This window comes from Prionailurus viverrinus, chromosome A3 (genome assembly GCF_022837055.1).
Source record: "Prionailurus viverrinus isolate Anna chromosome A3, UM_Priviv_1.0, whole genome shotgun sequence".
NCBI classification, from domain to species: domain Eukaryota; kingdom Metazoa; phylum Chordata; class Mammalia; order Carnivora; family Felidae; genus Prionailurus; species Prionailurus viverrinus.
In genome coordinates, this window is record NC_062563.1 from 31594895 (window position 1) to 31621798 (window position 26904).

Sequence of the window (26904 nt, forward strand, 5' to 3'; positions counted from 1 at the left end):
TAACTACCCTAGTAATCATACTGTCCATTCTGAAACTCTGATTTGTATGCACAGCTCTCCAGCCTCCTTTATATTAGGCTGGGTTTGAAAGGCAACAGCTGAGCTGGAAGGACTACTGTGATGCTTACTTCTCAGTTGTGACCTTTCACAATTATGTAAGTACCCTAACAGTAATGATCTGGATACAAACACCTTCTCTCTCAGAGGATGACCTTGTTGGCTCTCTGTGTTGACATCCTTCTACATCCTTTAGGTAATAAACCTTGGTTAGTTTACTCAATACGTGTCTGGTCTTTAGATGAAGAAGTAACCGCTGACATTGGTCAAAATGGTGGTCACACAGTCCTCAACAGATTAAAAGAGCTTTAAAATTACCATTAGTATGTTATTTACTTTTATAATAAAATACAAAATACAAAAGCAAAGGTTTTTTTTTTTTTATGTTTTTATTTTATTTTTTTGAGACAGAGAGAGACAGAGTATGAGCAGGGGAGGGGCAGAGAGAGAGGGAGACACAGAATCCGAAGCAGGCTCCAGGCTCTGAGCTGTCAGCACAGAGCCCGACGCGGGGTTCGAATCCACGGACCGTGAGATCATGATCTGAGCTGAAGTCGGACAATCATGACCTGAGCTGAAGTCAGATGCTTAACCGACTGAGCCACCCAGGCGCCCCAAGCAAAGCTTTCTATAAATAAAGTATGGCTTAAAAGGAGTGATCTGTTTCTCCCCCCCCCCCCCCAAAAAAACCCCACCAAGTATTTGTGCAACATTGTTGGTAGAAAACAAAGCACACCTAGGAGCGCCTGGGTGGCTCAGTGGGTTAAGCGACCAACTTCAGTTCAGGTCATGATCTCGTGGTTGGTGAGCTCGAGCCCGAGTTGGGTCCTGTGCTGACAGCTCAGAGCCTAGAGCCTGCTTCGGATTCTGTGTCTCTCTCTGCCTCTCCCCTGCTCACGCTGTCTCTCAAAAATAAATATTAAAAAAAAAAGCACACCCGGATTCAGTATTCCTCCATGCCTATTTTACTGTCACTCTCAAGCACTGTTAACAGGAGCTTGGGAATATACTTATACAAATTAAGGAAACAAGCCTTTCTCAGAATTCTGACTACTTCATCCAAAACTAAGGTCAAAATTGCTAATACGAAATTGCAACTCCTACGTGTGCAAGTTTCTCTCGCTAAATTACAGTATATTTATGGGAAGGCATCCCATTTCATACTTGTTTTACATCACTTACAAAGCAGAGAATAGGAACCGCTGAAAGAAATGTTTGAACCACACAGGTATGAATGAATTTACGAAGGCAGGCAGTATGTACAATGGTTATCGTGGACTTTGGTAACAAATAGATCTATGTTCTAATTCCTAGTGGGCACTTTCTAGCTGTTGAGACCTTGGTTAAATCATTTTTCTTTAGGAGAACTTTTAAATCCATTCAAGTACCAAGGATGTGTCAGGTACTTCGGGGATCCACTGTGAACGAAGAAGGCAGCATTCCCGTCCAAGAAAAGGTCTTTCAACAGTCCAGAAGACAGAAATTTGAAAAGCCGTGTAAGAACTCTGTAAAACGAAAATCATATCCACTTCCAAGCAGATTAAGTGAGATAGATAAGGCGATTACTTAGTTCAGTGCCTAGCATAATTAACACTCAATAAGTACTAGAGACAGCTTGGAGAGGCAAAGCCGACTTAAGTTTGGGTTTCACTTCCTTATCACGTGAGTCTCTCCTACACAGGTGGGCTCCGCAGGCCTTTCCACTCAGGGCCTAACAAGTATCTGCTTATACGTGTGAGGGACGCGCCCCGGTTACAGAGGACGCGAAGCTAAGATCAGCAAAACACCACCCAGACAAGAACCTCAAGGCTCCCACCTCTACCCCCGGCTACCAGTTTTACCTTTAGGATCCTGGGCGCCAGCGCCAGCCGACCAAGGTCAGGCCCGAGCTGCCATTGGCTAGTCTCCTTCGGAAACACACGCCTTTTCCCGCCTCCTCACGTTGATAGTCCAATGCACGCCTCTCCGCTCCTCTCCGGTCCTCTCGGCCCCGCCCCTACCGCCCCGCCTCCCTGGCGGATTCGCGCCATTGGTGGGTCTCTGGGGCCGTGATGGCGGCTGTGCGCGTGCGCGATCGCTCCAGGGCCGCCCTCTCGAGAGGAGCTAGCGGGCGGGTGGTGGAGCAAGCTGACCGTGCTTCGCCTGGGTGAAAGGGCGGCGGCAGCACTGGGCGGGGCAGAGTTCCACGGCGGGCGGCCGGGCTGCGGTGGGTCCTGCAAGCGGCTCAGGCGGGGCGGGGCCGGCCCAGCGGAGTCCGCGCGCGCCCGCACTGAGCTGCCCGCTCCGGCGGCTGCGCTGCTCGCCTGCTGCGGCGTCGCGCCGGGGTCTCCAAGCATGACCGAGCTGAGGCAGAGAGCGGTCCGCGAACCGGACGCACCGCCAGAGGGCAAGGTAGCGGCGGCGTCGGAGTGGGCGCGGATGGGCAGCGGCGTTCCCCGCAGGTTCGCGGGGCGGGGGTGCGCGCTGGGGGTCGTCTGGTTCTCTGACCCTTTGTCGTGGCCCACTGCGGCCCCGGGCCTGGGTAGCGCCCAGGGTCTTTGGGTGGGGGCCCCGGCGGAGCGCGCATCAGGGGGCGGAAGGTCCGGGCCCCGGGATCTGGTTGCGGGGTGGCATCTCCCGGGCGCAGGAGGGAGCGCGCGGGAGGTTGCGCGCGGCCACCTGCCTCGCAGGGTTGGTTGGTGTCCCCTTCCATTCTCTCACCTCCCCGAGGCCTTCCTGGTGTGGAGACGTCAAGACCCCGTAAAGCCTTCTTTGGCAGGAGACTCCCCTGAGTTCGTCTGAGGCTCTCTGCTCTCCTTTAAAATGTTATTTGGGCAGGGAGGCGGCTATCAAGACAAGGCCATGGGCTTTGCTTCTTAGGAGATTTAAATCCTTTCTTGAAAGTTGAATCCCGTGGCTTTCAATTAAGCAGAGAAGTCTCTTGACTCACGTCGTCAGCAGGTGATGGAAGGTATACTCCCCGTATATCTTCCTTCCTTCGAGAGTGAGCATTGATGGGTTAGAGCAGGAAGGTAAAAAGAGGCCATCTTGGTGGGGATGCAGCTGGTTGGGGGGTGAGGGATGAGGGGAGTCGACACCTCCGACTGAAGTGCAAGATTTGTGTAGGGGAGCTGAGGAAGGTGGAGAGTGGTTTGTTCTGTGGAGGTGGAATGACAGCCTAAGGATTGGGACTTCGCGGTAGTATTTCAAGCTTCAGGAGCAGTGTATTTGGTAAATTCATCTGCCAGTGATGTGTAGAATGGACTGAGGGAGCCTGGGCCGGAATCGAAGACACTGGTTAACTTGGAGGTTGTCAGTGTGTGACCTGCACATGTTTGCTTTGGTTGACGTGCTATTTTAAAAACCAGAAGGTTTCTCCCAACTGTCTGAACTTCGGGCCTGTGTGGGGAGTTGGAGGGTCTGCCGTCATATTCCCACCTGATTAACGGGCTGGAGCTGAGGAACAGCAGTTCCCACCAATCCCTGTTGCCCTACACCCAGGCCTACAGCACCCACTTATGTATGTTGCTTGCATGGTAACTGGAGGAAAGGGGCATTAGGGAGACGCCAGGAAGGAGGAAGAAAACACAAGATTTGGTGACAGTGTCAACAGAGCAGTTACACTAGGAGCAGTGTTTTGGGTGAAAGATAATAGGGTGTTAAACAAGTTTTTTGTTCTTGACAGTGGATCGTCCAAGGGCAAATTTTGGAGAAAATTTAGGGCTTCAGCGGAAGTTTAGGAGTCACTTGCAGGGAAACGGTACTTTGAAGTCTCTTTATCTTCCTATTAAATGTTCTGGTTGGGCCTAAAAGAGCTCTGTGTTACCCTGCATGTACTAGTTGGTGAATATTCAAATGTTTGTAGGTGTGTAGCCCTGTTTAAGGGTGAGAGATCAGACCTCATGTTAATGGGACTTTGTGGCCTAAAAGGTGGGAAGAGAGGGAGATAAAAAGAAGGCATGATAGCCAGTGGGCTATAATTTTTGAAAAGCTATTTGTAATAGACGTACTTACTGGTGAAAACAAAACCGCCTACCCACGACCCTTGGGATTATGAGGTGAAAGTTTTTAGCCTCCCCACCCAACTCCTTGGGTCCACCTCCCAGAGAAAAAGTGCTGGTTGAGTCTTAATTACTTTCTCCTTCCTTGTTTTTAGGTAGGGAGGACAGGAGGAGCTGTCCAGCTAAAGATACCTTAAATTTTCACAGCTGCACTTAAGCCACTTACACAATGACAATGCCTGGGGTGGTGAGCTCCACTAAGTGCTTGTTCCTAAATCACAGAGGCTACTGCATTCAGTTAAAAGCTGATTGATGTAGTCCATTAGTCCAGAACAGGGCACTCAGCTCCTCACCCAGTCGCTCAGTATTTCTGAACTATCACGTATGGTATTTTTAATAATAAAGGTACAGTTTAACAACCGTGAAATGTTTTCTTTGCCTTTGATGAATGCATATAGTAGAGTCTTTAATAATATTTACTCTATTTCAGAGTTTGAAACACCTATTTCCGTGACTTTGGCTTTGTTGATATTCTTGTGTTAAAACAAAATTAGAAGTAATAAAACAAGTATATCTCTTTAAAAAAAAAATGAATTGTGAAATGAGGACTTTCTTATTTCATGGTAGAAGAATCCAGAAAATAATACCAGGTCAATTCATTAAAAGAACTGGAACAAATTTAAAAGGCTCTTTAAAATGTTCCAGTTGCTTAACGGTTGTGGCAAAATTGTTTTGTAAATAAGCAATCATTAGTTTCAAAATAATCTGGAGAATGTGTTTATTAGAAGTCAGAAGGTATTTTGTTATATTTAGCATCCTAGAATGGAATTTTCAAAGCCAATTGCTAATAAAGGAAATGTTTTCCTCTGGGAGCCGTGCTTATAATTTTAAAGTCCCCAAAGCACAGTATTGTTGCCAAATTTAAGAAACTTGGAATTTAAGCTTTGGGAATGATCCTCTTTCCGCCCAACCACGTTTTTCCAATGGAGGTTAGAAAAGAAAAGGATGAAACGTGGGCCAAAAGATTGGCATCTTAAAATTTATGTTTGGGTTGACATTTCAGGAGACTTTGTTTTGAAGGTTAGAGTGAAGGCTGCTGTATTTAGGTGCTAGAGTGCTACTTAAATTAGAGCTTTACTTGTTTCAAAGCTTCCTTTGATGGATGAAACCAGAATGGGGAGGAAACAGTGACATCATTTGGAAAGGGGCTGTGCCACTTTGAGCACAGCAGGGTAACTCTGAGCAAGGCACTTGTATAAACACCTCAGTTTGTCCATTCCTAAAATGGGGGTGATAAAATTAGTATGTGCTTCATAGGATATTCCTGTGGATTAAATGAATATGCATGTTACGTAGGGCAGGGCAGGAATTGTCACATTGTGATAATGGGTTAGCTAATGTCTTTGGCTAAAATACAGTTTTATAGAAAAAATAATCTTCACCTTCCACTCTTGTAAGATAATTAAATCATCAAGTTATGAGTTTTTGGAGTAGTCTTTCCCTATTCATCACTTTTTAAGGAAAGTGTTACAGATAGGGCTTGGCCTTCCTTGACCTATCTTTTGACTTCATTTTCTTGCTGAATTTTTCAGTGCTCAGAAACACAGGCTGTAGAAGCAGCATCGCTATATGCAGTTATCTTCCCTTTACTGCACTAACTATAATATGTTTTAGGACAGTGGTTAGTAATTAAAAATGTTTTTCTGATTTTTATTTTATTTTTTATTTATTTTATTTTATTTTTTTTTAAATTTTTTTTTTTTAACGTTTATTTATTTTTGAGACAGAGAGAGACAGAGATGAACGGGGGAGGGTCAGAGAGAGGGAGACACAGAATCAGAAACAGGCTCCAGGCTCTGAGCCGTCAGCCCAGAGCCCGACGCGGGGCTCGAACTCACGGACCGCGAGATCGTGACCTGGCTGAAGTCGGACGCTTAACCGACTGCGCCACCCAGGCGCCCCAGTTTTTCTGATTTTTAAAAAAATGTTTATTTATTTTGAGCGAGAGAGCACGCAAGCGCCCTTGAGTGGGGGTGGGGGTGAAGGAAGGAGGGTCAGAGAGAGGGAGAGAGAGAGAATCCCAAGCAGGCTCTGCGTTGTCAGCACAGTTCCTGATACTGGGCTCGATCCTACAAACCGTGAGATCGTGACCTGAACAAAATCAAGAGTCAGATGCTTAGCTGGCATGCAGGCTCCCCTGTTTTTCTGATTTTTAAGAGTGAACTACTGAAATAACATCTTATTTTAAGAGCTATAAAACTACAGATGTAGGAGAAATGCTGTATTTCAACTTTTTTTTTTTTTAACATTGAGAAATACTTTGGTATTGAAAAAAATCAGTAAACTTTAACTATGGTTCTTCTTTTTTTGTTTTTTTTTACGTTCATTTCTGAGAGAGACAGAGAGCACAAGTGGGGGAGGGGCAGAGAGGGAAGGGGAGACACAGAACCTAAGCAGGTTCCAGGCTCTGAGCTGTCAGCACAGAGCCCAATGCGGGGCTTGAACTCACAAGCCGTGAGATCACGACCTGAGCCGAAGTCAGACACTTAACTGACTAAGCCACCAAGGTGCCCCTCGACTATGGCTCTTAAACAGGGAGAGAAGGTGCAAGATTTGTCATATAACCTGCCATTTTAAGTTTCTTATTTATGTTGATCAAACTGTAATTTTAAAAGCTCAATTACCTCCCATTTTATGACTACTCAATATTAATTTTTTTAAAAAGCTAATTTTGAGGCACTTAGCTGGCTCAGTAGGTAGAGTGTGTGACTCTTGATCTCAGAGTTGTTAAGTTTGAGCCCTACTCTTGGTGTAGAAATTTACTTAAAATCTTTTTTTGTTCAAAAAGCTAATTTTGGGGGCACCTGGGTGGCTCAGTCGGTTAAGTGTCTGACTTTGGCTCAGGTCATGATCTCACCATTGGTGGGTTCGAGCCCCAAGTCGGGCTCTGTGCTGACAGCTCAGATTCTGGACCCTGCTTTGGATTCTCTCGCTGCTCCTCCCCCACTCACACTCTCTCTCTCTGCTCCTCCCCCACTCACGCTCTGTCTCTCTCTTTCAAAAATAAACATTTAAAAAAATAGCTAATTTTGTTTGAAATGTTTTGTGTTTGCACACATTTGTGATATTTCATTAGAAGAATTTATATCTTTTAAAAAGTTTAAATTATTCTCATTGGGTATTAGAACTAGAAGGATCTTAGGGGTCATTATTTTATACAAGAGGATACCACATCCCAGGGGGTTTACTTGCTGAAGAGCACACTGCTCGTTAGAGGCAGAATGGGTCCTAGTATAAAGGTTTTCTAATTTCTGTTTTTTTCTCATGTTGCATATGCTGCCTTCACAGGTATAGACTTAATTTACAGACTTTAAAAGCTCCAGTACAGATTGGCTTTGATATAAAACATGCCCAGATATCACCTGTTTTTCTTATGTGGCTATAAAAATCAGAAAAATAGCAACATTTTTCAATGTGTGTGTGTATATGTATATATATGTATGAAAATTCTCAAATGTGGAGATTCTGAGGGAAAAAAATTGGCAGAAAAAGTTGATTAGGCCTAGTTTTCCCCGTTACTGGATGACTGGTGATTTCTAGATTTTGAAGCCCATCCTTTGGGGGAGCCATTTGGGTATCCTTGGAAGGAGCTCCCGGCATGGTGCGGGCTTCTCTCTCTGAGCTGTCTATGAGCCTGCTTTCCGGATGATGACTCATAGTATCGGAACTGTCTGTTCCAGCAGTAATCAGTCACTCAGTATTCAACATACCTTCTCCTTAGAACATCCCCTGAATCCAGGGTCTGCTGTGTTCAGTCTTTGTTGTCTCTGAGGGAGGAGGGCTGGTGTCTGTGTTCGTGAAGAAAATGTTCAGGATTTTATACCGGTTTGGGCTCCAAATATTTGGAGAAATCTAACTTTGCCCCTAAATGAATCTTGTAACTAATTTCACAGTTGCAAAAGGTTGCAAATGATCCTCCTTTAAACTGTTTGAAAGAATGTGAGCATCAATACAGTAGCCCCCCACCCCCCCATCTGCAGGGGACGTGTTTCAGGACCCTAGTGGATGCCCACAACTACAGATCTCACCGAACCCTGTATATACTGTGTTTTTTACTATACGTACATACCTATGCTAAAGCTTAATTTGTACATTAGGTGCAGTAAGAGATTAACAACAGTGTTAAAATAGAATAATTATAGCCATGTACTATAATAAAAGTTACATGTGTTCTTTCTCTCAAAATACTGTTCTGTACTTGCCCTTCTTGTGACAATGTGAGATGATAAAACGTCAACGTGATGAGGTGCAGTGAGGTAAATGATGTAGGCACTGTGACTTGGCAGTTGGCTACTGTTGACCTTTTGACGATACCTCAGGAGGATCGCCTGCTTCCAGACCCTGGTTGACTGCGGTTAACTGGGACCTCGGAAGGCAAAACTGCAGACTAGGGGCTACCGTGTTTCTGATTTGTGCGCCCTTCCATCCGTTCTCGGATCCACCCAGGTGGAGTATGTTGAACTTGTTTGCAGACTTGCAGAGTAACTCTCCTGCACACAGCTTCTTGTTCCCTGTGCTCTGACAGCCTCCCTGACTTTCCTGACTGGTGCTGGAGGCTGCTGGGTCTGAGAAAGCATGGCCTTTCATGTGCTGTACTGCCTCTGGTTTGTGAAAGAGACATAGAGACCCTGACTCTTGACTGGTATTTTTGCCAGGGTCTTTTTGGAAAAATACAAATTTGTTCCCGACATTGGGCAGAGTTCTTGCCTTCCAAGCCTTGTCGCGTGGTGGTGCAGTGCCAGTGATGGTAGGCTGGTTCCACTAGGCAGCTCGCCCTGCTGGTCCCTGATCTTTGTTCTTCTGCTGTTTGCCCCAGCAGTGGGGATGGCATAGGGCCCATTCAGTTGAGTGACCTTTTCAAGACCTTATTGTGTCATTTTGACTAGACAGTGCATGGTTCAGAATTCAAAAGGTGCAAAGGGTACACTTGGAGCTTTGCTCCTACCCAGTTCTCCGCAGAGGCAGCCTCTCAAGCCAGGTTGTGGGGCTCCTGAATGCCTGCTGTTGGTGCGGGACCTGAGAGGTCTTTCCAAAGTCGGATGTCCTTTGTATTAGTGTCACAACAGGGCCAGACTGGGGCTTCTCTGGAGACTCCACTGTGTTTTTGAAAGAGCCCTTGAGACTAGGATTTCCTGACAATGCTCTCTGCTCCTGGGTCTCTGATGTTGAGAGGATCTCTGTCATTGACCCCAGATTCCTCAGTGGGTGATTCTCAGAGCCTCCTCCCCACAATCTGTGTCCTGCTAGTCCTGGTGGTTCCAGTGGCTTGGAGGACATTCCCCAGTGCATATCCCTTAATCAGTGACTATCTCAAATCTGACTTGTCTTGTTCTAGACATTGAGCCTCTTTCTGTCTCCTGTGCAAGTAGAATCCTATCTCTGAGTTGCTCCAGCTTAAAATCCGTTGGTCCCAGTGTCTCTGCTCCCTCACCGCATCTAGGTCACAGGTTCTACCCAGGTGTTACCCAGATTCCTTACCTGTTGCTCTTGTGTATTTCACATAGTTCAGCAGTATTGTGAACCCTTCTAATTGAGCTCCGTTCTTTCAGAATTTGCATGGTCGGTTCTAGTCCATCTGTCCTTTCTGTCCTCTGACAGCTCTGAAACCATCCTGTAAATTACAGGGGAAAAAAGAATTTTTTTGGCCCCTTTTTCAGATCTCTTAAACTTGGTCCTTCATAGCCTTCTCTCTTAACTGGTCCCTCCTCTTGCTTGGTGACCCTGTGGTATCAGTCTTGGCTCTTGCTGTCTCCAACCCCTGAATTGTGCTCTTTCTCTACACTCTACCTATTTAAATCTTATTTTCTCAAAATCCATTTTGGATCTTCTCCATCTCAATACTTTACCAGGCATATATTTATTGTAGAAATCACAGAAATGTATACATAGGAGAACAAAATCCATCTGTAATCCTGTAATGCAGAGAAACAACCATTGTTCAAATGCATGTTGCTACACATGTCTGTAATTGTAGTTACCATGTATGATCTGATAGCTTCCTTTTTTATGCTGTCAGAAGCATTTTCCCACATCGTTAAGGTTCATTAAGTTCTTTGTAAACAATATATCAAACTTTTTCTCATTATGAAAGAAACAGATGGAAATAAAAGATATTCATTGTAGAAGCACCAAAAAGAAAAGAAATCACCTTCAGCCTGCCATTCAGAGATAACCAACCACTGTTGGTGTTTTGGTGTATAGCCTTTCTTTTTATACACATTGCACCTTCCTGTATTATATATACTACTGTTTTATAACTCCGTTTTACTTAAGAATATGCCGTAAACATTGTTCAAGTCTTTAAACAATGAACCAGTGTCCTTTCTTTGGCCATGTGTCATTTCATTGTGTGGCTGTACCTTAACTTATCGAACCAATCAGGCTCTTAAGTTGTTTTAAGTGTTTTTGCTATTGTAAGCATGCTGCAGGAAGTACCCTTGTTAAAACAAAACAACACAAAAAACCCTTTCTGCACTTGCATAAAACCCTTTCTGCACTTAGATAAGTTCTATGTTTAGAACTGCTGATTCAAAAAGGGATGTACGTTGTCTAAGCTTTTGACACAATTAATATGTTTCCTTCCTGCAGTAAATTTGTAGCACCCTAACTTCATGAGAGTGTCTATCTCTGTGGTCTCTCCTCTCCCACAGAGACGTATGGAGTATTTATTTGTTTCCTGATCTTAGAAGAGGCATTATAACCTAGTGATTATAAGCACTGACTCCTAGTTGGACTGCTTGGTTTATAACTTGGCTCCCCCAATAATTTGCCTCAGTTTTCTCATCTGGATAATGGGGCTTAGAATGGGGTTTGAGGCATTATCATGCTTCTCCCATAGGAACTGTACCTTAGAGTAACCAAATAGTTGATTAGAAGTTTCTCTTTACAGCCCCCCCCCCCCCTCCCCCCGGTGGCTCAGTTAAGCCTCCGACTTGGCTCAGGTCATGATCTCATTGCTTTGTGAGTTGAAGCCCTGTGTCAGGCTCTGTGCTGACAGCTCAGAGCCTAGAGCCTGCTTCAGATTCTGTCTTCCTCTCTCTGTGCCCCTTCCCTGTTGGCGCGTGCTCTCTCTCAAAAATAAATAAGCATTAAAAAAAAGTTTCTTTTTATAGGGTAAATAAATGGAAAAGGAGTTATAGAATATTAATATATTCAACTCCCCATTGAATTGATAGAATGAGACCATAACCATCCATGCTGCTACCATGACAGAGACAGCCAGACACTGTGGATCTCCTGATGGAAGTACACAGTACTACTGTTGGAGGAATCTTGTCCAAAAATCATACCTGAGCCTGATCAAGACTTTAGTTCTAAGTGCTAGTTGACAGGAAATTCAAAGGACAGGAGAACACGTTGAAAAACACCACTGGACAAATGACCTGGTTACTTTAAAAAATACATGGCAAGAGACATCTTGACCCACTTAAAAAAAGGGTGTGTGTGTGAGCAATAGATATGATATTAAAAGACTTAAGGCATGTTAATGATTTCTGGACCTCATTTGGATCTTGATTTAATGAAACTGCTATGAAAAGAAAAGAATTGAAAATTTTGTGTAAATTTGAATATTGGAGATTTAATATAAAGGAATTATGAATTTTTATAGGCATGATAATGGTATAGTGATATTTAAAAGTCCCTAATGAAAACACAAACTATAAAAGAAACAATCTATAAATAGAGCTACCTTAAAATTAAGAACTTCTGTTTATTAAACTAAATGAAAAGGAAGTCTACAGATGAGAAGATATTTATAAAAAAAAAAATACTTGACACAAGACTCATATCCAGAATCTACATAAATAATTTCAACAAAATGAACATATAAAAAAGACAACTCAGTTTTAAAAAGGCTCTTTAGACGGTCAATAAATATATGAAAATGTGCCCAACATCATTAGCCACAATGAGATTTCCACTGCACACCCACCAGCATGGCTGGGATTAAGAAGACTGAAAATACTAAGGGACGGCACATACGTGGAGTTCATATACTGTTTGGGATAGTATAAACTGGTACAATTACTCTGGGAAACTGTTTGGCAGATACTTACTAATGCCTATTTTATACACAAATCTTACGACCTAGGATAGATCCTAGGTGATTACCTGGTAGAAATCTGTATATAATGTTCACTAAAAGATAAGTTCTAGAATATTGAAAGCAGTGTTCTTGGTAGTAGCCCCAGCCTGCAAACCACCCAAATTGGGAATAATGCTGCCATAAACATGGGTGTACAAGTATCTGTTGGGATCTCTGCTTTCAGTTATTTTGGGCAGAGACCCCAAAGTGGAATTGCCAGATCATACTGTAATTCTGTGTTTAATATTTTTAGGAACCGCCACATTGGTGTATTCTTGTATATTAGGGATTTCTGTTTTAATTTCCAATAATGGCAAATATTGATGCATATAACCTACATAGAGAACTATTGAGGTCCTCAGTAATTAAGAGTGTAAAGAGGTCTTGAGAATTAAAAAAAAGCAAAAAAAATCAAGAACTGCAGCTTTAATGAACTGCATTATTACTCACCAAGGAAGAGAAGGATTGAAGCAGTCTTTGCTAATGGATGTAGATGAGGTGGGTGACATTCTCCTTTGCCCTCCAGTGTCCCAGTTTGGAGGATACGTTATATGGTCACCCTAATGACAGGATCCATTATTAGGTGGATGGTCAAACTGGGGAACCCACTCACCTTTGCCTGGTGTTGTAGCAGAGCTTCCTAAACTGGCCAGCTTTCATCTTCTTGTGGACCGTGCTTTAGGATGAAAAAACTACAGAATGTAGCTACATTACGTTCCTGGTTGTTACATTAAAAATTTCTTTGTATGATGCTGTAAGACATCATGTCATTTTTTTTTTCTAAAGGAAAACCTCTTATATATTCACAAAGCATATGTTGCCAGTGTGACTCTCAAAATTCCAGTAATTCTGGAGACTGTACATTCCTTTTGAATTTTGACTAATGACTTGAAATTTATCTAATGATTCTGACGTCCTCCCAGTGTTATTTGGAATGTAACTTGAAAATTTTCCCATGCATTGTTTTGTTAAAAATGCAAAATCGGGGCACCTGGGTGGCTCAGTCAGTTAAGCTTCCTACTTCAGCTCAGGTCATGATCTTGCAGTTCGTGGGTTTGGGCCCCATGTTCGGCTCTGTGCTGACAGCTCAGAGCCTGGAGCCTCCTTTGGATTCTGTGTCTCCCTCTCTCTCTCTGCCCCTCTCCTGCTTGTGCACTCTCTCTCTCTCTCTCTCCCTCTCTCTCAAGAATAAATAAACATTAAAATTTTTTTTTTAAATGCCAAATGGATTTTTGAGACATAAATATACATTTGTTTCTTACATAAACATTGACTGAAAACCTCATGTTGAAGATCATGTGCATTGTTTGAAGTTTGCATATTAACAATCTGTGCCTATGTTCCCAGGCAAACACGAACTGGGGAGGGTTCGCAGGGTGTGCTTACTTAATACAGTCTCTTCTTCCGGCCTGCAGAACACCTCACTTCCTCCCAAGGCAGGCGGCACCAAGCCCATCCAGTTGCTAGTCCTTCTATGCAGCCCAGAGTTCTGTGTCACCATTTGATGTCCAGTGGTCTCACTGGGTCTGGTGACTACGAACTAAAAGTTATCTTCCATCCTTCTCTTCTTCAAGGACAGTTGGGACAGGAGGAAGGAGGCAGGATAATCCAAATAAGTTTTCCCATTTGGACAAGGAGAGGATGAGGAAGACACATAGCAATGTCTTGGCTCACCTCTCTCCAGACTGGGAATTTGTCTGAGACTCTGTTGTGCTTAGATGGGGCCTGTTGCGCGATAGACTTCATTTTAGGTTGAGCGGTTAGGGAGTGGGACCTCCTAAATGCCATCCACCATCCCATATGTCAGATCTCAATCCAGAACCCTCCAGGGTGGTGGAGGGCAGAGGGGTTCTACTTTCTCTGCAGCCTTCCGAAGTGTATACTCTTGTCTACACTTTGTTTCATTTCCTCCATCTTAGTTCTTCAGTCTACTTTGTTATCCAGAAATTTGTTAAAATCTCACATCCATGGATGGTCCCAGTTCCCTACTATTTCTGCCTAAAAGGCCATGGTTTTATTCCTTACTGTGCTTAATGACATTCATTTCAGTGGGATATTGAGGTCAAAAGGCATGCGCTCTGTCTGCTTTTACCAACAGGAAGTTTTCAGTTTTGAGAGACTGAGTTGATCTTACATTAGAAGCAGGCTGTTGCAACCCTTTGTTGTTCTGTGTTGGGGGCGAAGGATAAAAATGGTTGCTCTTGACTGATGACACCTATGAATTCCGGGCTTCTGCTCTTGACGTTAAGAAGGGCAAGAGCTGACGAGCGACCCTAGGAAGGGCCTGTGTTTGACTGGAGTTGGCTGGTGGAGGAGATGAGACTGGGCAGGGGACCAAGGAAGAGTCAGGAGAGAGGTGTGCTACCAGATCCTGAAAGAACAAGTTTTTGAGAAAAAAGAAACACAGCTTTTCAAGTAGATCAAGTAGAATGAGTAGTAGACAAGGTTTTACCTTGCCACCATTGTTTCCCACAATGGTCCAAGAATCCTTTCATGGAAGATGGTATCTCAGAAGGTGATGGGGCCTAAATTTTTCTGAACTGCAAACTTGTATACATGTATACAAATATAAAAGCTTTATACGTGGCCCATTTAATGGATTTTGTTAAACTCTTATAATATTTATTAGCTTCTATTATCTTATGAAATAACCAGTACTGTGTGTGTTTATAACCTATTTCTTTAAGCATTACCAGAAAGTCTCTGGCTTCTGTACCAAAAAGTAGTTGCTGCCCTGTTAAGCTACATGTGACTGAAAACCAAAAATGATAGTGGCTTAAACAAGACAGAAGTATAGATACACTTCTTCCTTACACAAAAGAAGTCTGGAGGTGGGCATTCCAGCAGCTTCACAGTGTCAAGGATTCAGGTTTCTTCTCATCTTGCTGTTTACCATCATGAGTCGGGTGACTTCCACCCCCTGGTACAGGATGGCTGCTGGAATTGCAGCCATCACTTTCATATTCCAAGAGGAAGAAGGGAAGGAGAGAGTCCTTTCCTGTAAGGACTCTTTCTAGGAAATGCACTATTTCTGCATCTATCCCATTGGCCAGAACTCTCACATGTCCTTGTCTGGCTGCAAGGGAAGCTGGGAAATGCTCTCTCTTGGTGGTTGTGTGCTTGACTAAACCTTGGGGTTCCTATTACGATGGAAGGAAAGGAGAATGGATGTTGGGACAAACGGAGAACTGTGAGCACTTCCATGGGCCTGAAGATGCCTATGAAAAGTTGGCAGGCATTCTACATAGCAGTGAAGAAGCAAAGCTGTGGGAAGACGAAGGTAGAGAGTAGAAAAGCCCAGTTTTGGTGGCTCAGGGTCTCCTCTGGTGGTGGTAGACAGCCGAGTCACTGACAGCCAGGCAAGGAGAAAAGAGGGGCTGTTTCACAGGTGTGGGAATAGGAAAGAAGGGCCACGGGATCAAGCACAAGGAGCTGCCTGCTGCTTAGTGGGAGAACCGTCCGGGCACAGGCCTTGGGGATCTATTGGTGAGTGGTCCATAAATGTCTGGCAAACAAGAGTAATATCCAGAAAACTCCCTGCATCCCAGTAGTTCCCAACTATGTCCAGCAACATTTTTCTAAAGGTAGAGAAAAAAAACCAGGCTCTCAGTTTCATACCCCTCCTCTAATTTATATCTTGTGATCTCTCTATAGGGCAGAGCAGTAAGTGTTACCTAAAATGACAGTCTTCTTGTTCTTTTTTTAAGTTATCTCTATCCTCAACGTGAGGCTTGACCTCACGACCCCAGATCAAGAGTTGCATGCTCTACCGACTGAGCCAGCCAGGTGCCCCTAAAATGATGATCTTAATTCTTAAGAAATTGTACCTGTTCAAGATAGCCAGCGGTGGTGCTGCTTTAACAAGATGGTTTCAGATAAAAATGATTATCGCACATGTAGCCTCTTTCCACCAATGCAGCGGAAATGTATGTTCCCTAGATGTTGGAACAGTCAATTGCTGAAAATCCTGGCAGGGCTGTCTTGCTACCTGAAGGGCCTAACAAGCATGCCATGGTTAGGGTCTTAGTGCGACATGGCAGTTTTCTTTGGAGAAATAAATCAGTTACTAATAAGTTCAGTCTTCAAAATAATAATAGTCTTCTAAATAAGAGGTCATTGGTGGAAAAATAATCAGTTGAGAAGGGGTACCATTATGTCACATGTGTAAGCAGGCTCAGGGGGACTGACGAGCCAGCCTGCATTCTGATTGTCTGTAGCCAGTTTTTTCCAGGGGCTTACCTCCGAAGGCATAAATCATGAATCTTTTCTGTTCCCTTCCACTGTAGGTGTATAGTGTCCCATCCTACTTTGAGTATGAGGGTAGTTGTAGAAGCCCAAGGACATTCTTCCCTGGCTAGTTTAAATAGAATCTCCCACTACAATCTGCTCTGTGCCGTGTTGAGACTGATGTCTGTCATCTCCTATAGTGTTGGGCGAACAAGAGCCACATGGGCTTTGTTTTCTTACAGGGATGTCAGCCAGACTCTCAGTTTTCCAGAACAGTTGCCATTTCTATCTTCTGTCTGTTCCATAGAGTTCTCTGTACAGAGAATTTTCAGTTTTCACATAGTGGTCTGCTGAAAACACGCCATGGCAGAGTAGCTATTTTGAGCACTTCTGACAAAGGGCCATTTCTTCCAGAGATATTCGCCTTTCCTAGAGGCTTTTTATCAGACAGGTGGCATCTCATCGTTCTGCTTGAGGGTCCTGCTTGAGTCCTAGGAGAAATGGTTAGACATCCTGTTTCCTGGATCTCAGGAAGAATTATCTGGAGTGTTGGGTTTGGCATTCTAACACGACTCTTACATTTCTCATTGGTCTTAAAGTATCTAAAATAGGAGCTCTCTGTCTTCTCTGCACTGGGCACAGCTCTCCTGCCACAGCCCCTCGTCCCCTGAAAATGTACACCTGGGCAGAGTTTGTCTCCACCCCTTCTTTGTCAGGAGCACTTCTCAGCTGTTGAGCAGCGGTGTTAAAACCACTGAAAGTTGAGAGCCTTAGCAGCTTTGGCAGTCCCATGCCTTACTTATTCCCAGCCACAGCTTCCAAACCAGTGCCATTTCAAGGGACGTCCACACAGCAGCCAAGTTCATTGGGGCTGGGGCTGCCGCGGGAGGGGTGGCTGGCTCTGGGGCTGGAATTGGGACAGTGTTTGGTACTTCCATCGTTGGTTATGTCAGGAACCCTTCTCTGAAGCAACAGCTCTTCTTCTGTGTCGTCCTGGGCTTTGCCTTCTTGGAGGCCATGGGGCTCTTTTTCCTGATGGTGGGCTTTCTCACCTCCTTTGCCGTGTGAAGTAGCTGTCTCCACCTCCCATAGATCTTTTTCCTGAGTCTCATCTGCCCTGTATGTTCCTTTTCCTATACCTCCCCAGGCAGCCTGTGGAAAGTGGTTGGCTCAGGGTTTGACAGAAGAAAGACAAATAAATACTGTATTAATAAGATTTAAAAAAATGTCCAAAGTACGAGAATGAGCCACTATTTGAAGTTGAAAACAAAGACTTTTAGTGTCCAGGGGACCAAAAAGGGGATGGGAAACCAGGATGGGTTGAGATTTTTTCAGGGCTCCCCTTTTTTCCAGGGAAATTTGGCCTGGGATGTCCATCTTCATTCATCACAGATCTCTCTTAGCTTTGATGAGTTCAGTATAGGTGATGTGGTTGTGGAAGCTGACCTCGGGGGCTGGTTGTTTTGGTTACTTTTGAAGAATCTCATGTTGCCTCCTATGGTCATCCGTGTGGGATTCTAGGCCTTGCTCATCATTCTGAAGTGTTCAGCACTGCCAGGGCGGGGGCGGAGGAAAGTCTTGTGGGGTGGTGACATTTGAGCTGGAGGAGCAGGAATGTGTCTGGAAAGATGGACCAAGAATGAGTCAGGGGTCCCAATGGGAAGGCCTTGAGGGCCAGACCAGAGAGTTTAGGGGGAAGCCAGTAGAGATGTCAGCACAGAGGAATTGAGAGGCTTAGATGTATCCATTTAGTACTTTTTTTTAAATTATGGAAGCAATACTTGTTTGGTGGAAAATGTGAGGTGATGAGAAAATATTAAAAAATTTAAATTACCTTTAATTTTACTACCCAGAATGTAGCTGCTGCTAACATTTTTATCACGTCCTGCTAATCTTTTTTCTCTGGCTGCTTGGTGTTTTTCCCTATTTTCGTTAAGTAGATCATATAAATTGGTTCTTCTTATAATGGTGTGATGCACATCCTCGTGTAAATGATACATTTCTCCAGATACTCATTTTGGATATAGTTCTCATCAAGGAATGGCTAGATCAGAGGAGATGTGAATCATTTAAAGGCTCTTAATACGTCTTTCCAAATTGCCTTTCAGAAAGGTGGTACTAATTTATATTTGTGTGAGCCCTATGTGAGTGTACTGGTTTTCTCCAAGCCTCGTTCACAGTGAATATTCTCTTTATCTATTTATTCACCCTGATGTGAGAAGATGGCTTCTATGGCCATTTTCTTTTTTAAGTCATTGATTATTAGTGAGGTTAAATAAGTATACAGGTTATTTGTATTTGGCAAATTGTCTCTCCTGATTTTTTTCTGTTGGCATGGCCGTATTATAAGAGGTTTTTTTTTAATAGTTAAGGGAGCTGAAAGAGCTAAAGTGATATTGTTCCTAAAGGATTTTTTTTTTTTTTACAATGATGATTTGTTTTCCATAGACATGGTGCAGTGATCACCTGGCAGGTATTTGAGGGCCAGGGGGCGCTGTTCAGTAGGGCTATGATGTTATTATACGGCCTGACTGATCATGCAGCGACCAGCTGGCCACTTGTATGTATATCTAAAGGCAGGCTTCCTGGATTATAAGTATTGGTTGCAGGATGCCTGGGTGGCTCAGTTGGTTAAGTGTCTGATTCTTGATTTCGGCTCAGGTCATGATCTCACAGTTCGTGGAATCAAGCCCTGCATCCCGCTCTGTACTGACAGCGTGGAGCCTGCTTGGGACTCTCTCTCTCCCACTCTCTCTGCCCCTCCCCTGCTCACACACACGCACTCTCTCTCCCTCTCTCAAAATAAATAAATAAACTTAAAAAAAAAAAAGTATCGGCTCCGATTTTACAAGGATGAGCTAAAAGGCCCGAAATTCAAGTGAGAATTTGAACCCAGGGAGGCTGAATCTGAGTTCCATGCACTTTGTTTTGCCATTCTGCCTTCCTGGTCTCCTGGTCTCCCCAGTCATTTTCTTCCATGGTTTGGCCAAATTGGCCCTAACACAGGAAGACCTGTGAGGGTCTCAGCATTGGCCAACAGGGCCCCATGGGGGTGGGAGAGTACTTGCCTCACTCTGCAACAGTCTTGGAGAGAGGAAGTGGGGGCAGTGGCCCCAGAGTTCCTTGGGGCCTGCATGCTGGAAGCAGGGGCATCTCAGCACAGGCCCTGCAGGCTGCAAGGAGGCTCGAGGCTACAGCAATGTGAAGCACACGTGGCATAGAGCCCTCATCCCCTGATGCCCACCTCAGCCCTAGCTCCTCTGTGGCACCCTCTCTATTCCTGCACCCCATTTCTTCATCTTCCTTCCTTCTCCAGTCTCCTATGGAGATTGTTCAAGTTCTGGGTAGGTGCTGTCTCATCAGTAAAGAAAGTCTCTGGAGTTGGACTCCTTGTCTTAGATTTGTGCAGGTCCCATGAGATTCAGTAAAGGCATGTTGATCTGTCATGATGTTCCTGGCAGGGAGGCAAAACTGACTGTCCCTGGGAGAAGAAAGCTTGAGAGCACAGCTCTCCTGCCGACTTGGTCATAAGCTCCTTGGTTGCTGTCAGACTTAGCTGTCCCTAGCGCATATGGTTGTCAGAAGGTGGAGTGGTGTTAAGTCAGCTGTGAAGATTAGCAGCTGGCCAGGCAGTGAGAACCAGGGCTCTGGTTGCAGGAAGAATTTGTTGAGCGTAGTGACTAGAGTTGTTGTAGAGCAAAAAGAAAATATTGGCATGTCAGGATTTATTTCTAATACTGAAGTGCCACATTATGTTAACATGACATGTACCCCTTTCAGGAGTAGCTTGACTTCTGGCGCCATATTTGATTTTATTTTTTGCTAGTTGTGATCCACTGAACTGATTTTAAGACCCAGTAAGTTTCAATCCACAGTCTGAAAAACACCTATCTTATTTTATCTCCCCAATACCCCTGAGACAAGAATTGTTTCTTTCTTATAGGTGAAAAAGCTGAGGTCCAGAAGGTGACGTTATTTCTTCTAAGATCACACAGCGTATACTGGTTCCCCCTTTCCCCATGCCTCTGAGATCTCTTCTTGAGATAGACTTGTTTCTTTGGAAAGTCGGTTGCAGCCTTTTTGTTTTTGTCTAGTTTATCACTCCCTCTTACTTGTGTTTACAGGATTGATATTCATTATTAATGTAGCCTTAGTGAATTCCAGTATTCTTAAGTACCGCAAATGTTTTTGTGAATATGCATGGTATACATTTGCTCACTGTTTTGGAGGTTGTGTGGTTTGGAGGCTCTCATGGCATTCATCCTCTGCCTCCCCCTAATAGAATGAAACTCTGCTGGTGTATAGATAGCATGCAGGAATGACAGATGAGTTGGACTGGGTGTAGACAGCTCCTCCCTGTCACCTGCCACAAAGCACTGTGCTGACCTGCATTTCCTTCTCTCTGTGTAGAAGCCTACAGATAGATAATTCTTCTCACCCCATGTCTCCCTCAGGCTGCAGGAAACTTACCTGCAGGGCCTAAGTGTCATGTGGTCTTGTCATTCTCAAGCCTTTCTGATTGAGAGATTATTGCTCCCAGCCACGACCTCTTGGAGTAAATGCTCTGAGAGCAGCAGGGGCTGGTGTCTAACAGCGCATGCCTAGAAGTCCTTGATTGGGCACTGAGCCTGAGGACCCTCTTGAGCTGTGAATTACTCACGCACTGTGTCCATTCTCAGGTCAGGCCTAGTTCTAAGAACCTGGGCCATCTGAGTTCTCCATCCTTGATAGAGTTCTCTGGGAGAGAGGCAGCTTGGAAACACTCTCAAGACAGGTCTGCAGCTAGCCAGTGGCCTGATAATGAGGGAGGATACTCTGGGATTCAAACTTAAGCATGAAGCACGGGGTCTGTACTATTGGGGCAGGCGGCATCTTTATTCATTAGCCCCTGAGTCCTGCCCAGCCAGAAGAACAGTAGAGATTTCAGGTGTTGAAAACAACATAGCTGGCCCAAAAATGGAGTCACTTTCGCTAAGCATTACATCACCAAACTGAAACTTAGTTTTGGCTCTCGCAGAAATGGAATCTTAAACCAGTCAGAAGTCATCTGATAGCACCAGTTAGGTAATCTGCCTTATAGACCCCTGTTGTCCCCTAAAGGAAAACGATCTCACAGTAACCAATCTGCTTGGGCCTAGCGTGACTTCCTTATTCCTACTCCCTTCTGCCTATAAAAGTCTTTCATTTTGTACAGCTTGTCAGAGCTCCTTTCTGTCTTCTAGAGGGATGCCGCCCTATTCAAGAATCATTCAAAAAAGCCAATGAGAGCTTTAAAATTTACTCAGCTGAATTTTTTTTTTTTTTAACGAAGGAAACCTAGAATGATGCCCTGTTAAATAAGTGTCCTCCTTGCAGAAGTGCATAATAATCTTTGGGTAGAAGATTTACAATCCTGAACATTAAGAGCCATTTTTTTGTTGATGAAATAGGTACATTTTGGTTATTGAGAAGTTTCACTGTGGATTCGCAGATTTCTCCTTAATGCCAGATTACTGAGGTGTTAGAGTTTATTCATCAAACCTCAACTGTCAGCTGAGACAGAATTGGGTGGGCACAAGAGCCAGCCTGTCCACAGTGCAGAGACTGGAGTGGCCGCCACAGCTGCACCTGTTGCAAAGATGGTGAGTGATTTTCTTGGTTGTTGCATCTGTCTGGGGCAACAACAAGTTGGACAGGGGCTTAGCTTCTAGAAGCCCGAGCTGCAGGAAGCAGGTATTTCCCTTTTGCAAGATTGCTGGACAGGAAAGCAGTCAGTAGCTGCTGGAGATTCTTTTCTCATTCTCCTACCACCTTTATTCTCTTGGATGTTTGATGCCTCATCCTTAGGACATTCTTAAAAATTTCCCATTCCTTCTACTTAGGGAATGTGCAAATCTGGGGGAACACAGTGAGACAGGACCATTTCGTGCAGAGCAACTGGTTATGTGAGAAGTTATGCTTGCTGTTTTAACCTACAGAGTCAGAAACGGAGAACTGTTTAATTGTTCCTTAACTTGTCATCTTCCCACTCTTCCTCCCTTTCTGAAGAAACCTGTACTACTGGGGACCTCAGATATATCAGACAGTGTTGTAGGCCATGGGGATGTAGCAGTGAATAACCAACGTCCCTTCTTTTTTTTTTTTTTTTTAATGTTTATTTTAACTTTTGTTTTTTGGGGGGGAGAGTGAATGGGGGAAGGGCAGAGAGAGAGGGAGACAGGATTTGAAGCAGGCTCTGTGCTGAGAGCAGAGAGCCCTATGAGAGGCTCGAACCCATGAACCATGAGATCGTGACCTGAGCTGAAGTCGGAGGCTTAACCGATTGAGCCCCCCAGGCGCCCCCCAAAGTCCCTTCTACATGGAGTTTGTGCTCCAGCGGAGGCAGACAAATGTGTAATAATTTCAGGTGGTAGTAGTGTTATGAAGAACAAAGTGGGTGTTTTTTTAATATGAGGGTAGCATTTTGAAGTGTTAGTGTTGGAAGGGCCCTTCCACTAATTAGTCCGATCAGCTCAAAGGACAAATGTGTTCGTACTCTTCCTGGAGCATTTCCCATTGTTCAAGGGAAATGTGCACAGACCTACCTTTTGTAGGGCAGGTCTGAACCATTCAGGGCTCTAAAAGGTTTTACTCTGCCCACTTATTCATTATTCCTGGCAACATTATGACTGTCTGGAAATATAGCTCATTGCCACCCTGGGTTTTATGGGCGCCCCCTGGGGCCTTCCAGTCATTTTAACCTTTGGGAAGGATGAAAATGCAACCCTTTTAGTCACCAGTTGGATTTGTAGCGCTGTAGCTCTAGGGTGGTCTTCCCCAGAGAAATGCTGGCCTGCCATGATTCTAGGCTTTATAGATAAAGGTTGATGAATTTGATTAAAATTCAGTGAGTTTTTAAAGAAACACTTATGTAGCTTTTACCAAATTCAAGGCAAGGAGCACTCAAGATAAAGATGAATAGTGCAGTCCCGATTTTTGAGGAGTTCGAAATCAAATCAGATTATGGAAAGTTCCCTCTTGACATAAATACACTTGGGCAACAAATGGTGTGAGAGAGGTGTAAGTAACATCCTGTGGGAACTTTATTTGTAGGAGGTAAAGCTGGTGGGAAGGATGGGCTGTTTATTTCCTGGGGCTCTTCTAACAAATTACCACGAACTGGGTGATCTGAAACAACAGAAGTTTATTCTCTCACTTCTGGAGGCCAGCAGGCTGAAATGAAAGTGTTGGCCGGCCTGTACCCCTTTCAGATCCAGGGGGGATCCTGTGCCTTGCCTCTGCCCTGCTTCTGGTGACTATTGGCATTCCTTGGCTTTTGGCCACATTGCCCCTCCTCTCTCAGATTTTTCTCTGCCCCCCTCTTATAAGGGTACAAGTGACTGCATTTAGGGGCCAGAATACACCTCCTTTCAAGATCCTTAATTCAGTCACGCCGTTTGCCATATGAGGGAATATTTACTCTTCTGCAATGTAAGGTAATATCCACAGGTTCCTAAGAAGTCAATTTATATTGAGGGAGGGAGCATTTTTTTTTAATTCCTACTACAGATGAGAATCAGGAAAGACCTTCCTGGAGTCTCGGTGGCTTCTAGGATGGGATTTAAGGGATGAGCAGGGAGGAGAAAAGGCAAGGAGCAAGGGAGAGAAGGAAGAGTGGGATGTAATCAGGGCCAAAGTGTAGTTAGTTGTGTTTGGTGGGAGCATGTGGTGTGTGCAGAGTGTGGAGGCCCCAGAAAGGGAGGCAGTTGGTCTTTAATTCACTAGGCAAAGATGAGTGGAGGCGGGGTGTGATCAGAACTGTGCTTCATGAAGATTAATCTGGGAGTGTGTGCAGAATAAATTAGAGAAAGGAGGAATTGGTGGAGAAAGCAATTGAGAGACCAGCATAGTAGAGAGAGGTTGATGTGCAGACTTCAGCAAGGGTACTAGCAGTGGGAATGGGAATAAGGGAAGACCCTGGTCACATGGTTTGAGAACTGATGAGGTGAAGGGTGGGTGGGGGGTGTTACACAACAACAGTTCAACTAAGTGAATTTTAAAGACTGAATTGGCTTTTCTTAAATGATTCATGAATCAGGCAGCATCCCATCTAGCAAATAGAGGGGAGCTCTGAGGAGTTGTATAGAATGGAAGGTTTTTTTTGGGAGGGGGTGCGGGGGAGAAAGTTACTAGCTAAAGGATTGTTCCAGGCAAGTGGGGAGAAGCTGAAGGTCTTCTCATGCAGATTACTTTTCTTCATTTGGGGGATGAAGAGGGCCATGTGGCATACTTACTGCCATTGACCAGAACTTCTGACTGCACAGTTAAGACTACATTTCTGGGGGAGGTTGAAACTGCAATTAGATTAGGTACTAAGCTCTGGTATTGGAACTTGGTGTAAGTGACACCATTTGGGGTCTGTAGTTTTCAACAGGGGGTTGGAGACAGTGATGAGGATGTGCTTCCCATGGAGTACATCTCAGGTTGATTAGGGTATTGAAGGAAGACAGAAGAGCTTGTGTGGGTTGGAAAGGAGGTGATAAGTTTGGACCTACTGAGTTTGGGGTGCTGGTCAGACATGAAGGCTGAAGTGTAGTGCTGTAGCTTGGGGGAGGGGACACAACTAGTGTTATGGAGGATGAGTCCATAGAAGAGAGGCTGATGGCAGTGGAGTGATCATTAAGGATATGGTGTAGAAATACAACCCGCATTTAGGAAGTGTGGGGAGGAAGAACAGAAAAGGTGTGATTGGAGAGGAAGAAAACTAAGATGGTTTTAGTTATAAATGCAGGAAGCTGCTCACATTTGATTAAAATGGAAAAAGGAATCCATTGGCTCATGTAAACTTAAAGACCAAGGGAATTCTAGCTTCAGGTCTAATTTAATCTGGGGTCTCAGATGTCACCAAACCTTGGTTGCTGTCTTTCACATTACTTTTGTTTTGAGGCTTCACATGATTGCAAGATTTCCCAGCAGGTGGAAGTCCCATGGACAAAGTCATGCCTTCTTCCTTGGGGCTCCAGAAGAAGTACAGGAAATCACTGTGATTAGTTTGTGTGTCCAGTGAAAAACATACAAACCATGACCCAAACATATTTATCAATATTATCAAAACATACTGGCTCTTGAATGAGATCATTTTGTCAGTAGACTAATGGTTTAAGGCACGTACAGTGGTAAGTAGTAGGAATTTGAGAATTGCTGGTAGGGATGGATGATTATTTTGTCCAAACCAGGGTTCTCTTTGTATTGAGCCAACAATTATTAGATTTCCAATATTGTTTTTCCCTCTCTGGGGCCAATTGTTGGGTATCTCTGGTCACTTTTCCCAAATTATCGTTTGGGAGAACATCCTTTTGGAACATGACAGAGGTTAGGCCATTAGTTTCCTTGAGAACAGTGTTTTTTGGTGGAAATACCAGCAAGGTGTTTAATTTGGCCTTCAGGGAGTGAATCTGGAATGCACAGTAATCTTAACAGTAGCCAGAGCAACCAGCAGAAGTATGGCATCTGATAAATTTTGGACATAGGAACCATACTTGATTTTGTTCCCATTGCAGGTAGGGACACCTGGTTATTTCCGTAACATTCCAAAGTCACGAGTTACCCCAAAGGCATAGCAACTATCAATATAAACATTTACTGTTTTACCTTGGGCTAAGGTATAAGCTCAAGTAAGGGCTTATAACTCTGCCCTTTGGGCTAAAGTAGCTAAAGGTGAAGGTGCTGCTTCAGTGGCTTCAGAAGGAGTCGCACTAGCATTCCCAGCACAGGATTTACCATTTTCACCCTATAAATAAAAACTATCAGCGAGCCATGAAAAATTTGCATTGGTTAGAGGAGTTTCCTGTAAATTTCACGGAAATCAAAAGGTAATCTGTCAGTGTTAAGCTGTCATGAGGAGTTTCATCTGAATGCAAAATGTAGTTTTGGAATGGAACCGGAGTTTGAGCAAACCGAAAAAAAAAAAAAGAGTCTTTATGTCTCTTTAAGACCAAAGTGTTTTTTGTTTTTTTTTTTTTGTATTTTTTAAAAGATATTATTATTTTTAAGTAATTGCTACACCTAGTGTGGGGCTTGGACACAACCCCGAGATCAAGAGCCACATGCTCCACCGACTGAGCCAGCCAGGTGCCCCTAAGGCCAAAAGTTTGAACAGGTGAATGCTGTCTCCTGTGAAGAGGTTTGAGAAAGGGAGGAGAGAAGCAAATCATCTCCATGTTGTAACCAACCAGAGCCTGCAGAAGATTTTATATCTTCCAAATCAGCTTTTAAGGTTTGTAAAAAGTTAAGAAGGATTATCTGTATAACCCTGGAGCATTACTGTCCAGGTATAGTACTGTTCTTCCCAAATGAAAACAAGAAGATACTGGCTGTCCTTATCAACTGGAGACTAAAAATGCACTGTATAGAACAGTTATAGTAAAGAATTTGCTTTCAGTGTAAACAGATGTCAGTGTGTGGGGGTTAGGAACAACAGGGCACCGAGGGATAATGTTGTTATTTATTGCTCTGAGGTCCTGGACTAACCTCCAT

The 26904-nt window shown here is 44.0% G+C and overlaps 1 protein-coding gene and 1 pseudogene across 1 annotated transcript in view; both read left to right on the plus strand.

Moving 5' to 3' along the window:
• The first annotated feature begins 2161 nt into the window (after positions 1–2161).
• CDS2 (CDP-diacylglycerol synthase 2) overlaps positions 2162–26904 on the plus strand; it is a 56481-nt gene continuing 31738 nt past the window's right edge. Inside the window, exon 1 of the mRNA XM_047853669.1 lies at positions 2162–2448. Coding sequence (XP_047709625.1) covers positions 2392–2448 — 57 coding nt within the window. The 5' untranslated portion in view covers positions 2162–2391. The remainder of the gene's footprint in view (positions 2449–26904) is intronic.
• On the plus strand, positions 17060–17478 carry LOC125162537 (ATP synthase F(0) complex subunit C2, mitochondrial-like; annotated as a pseudogene).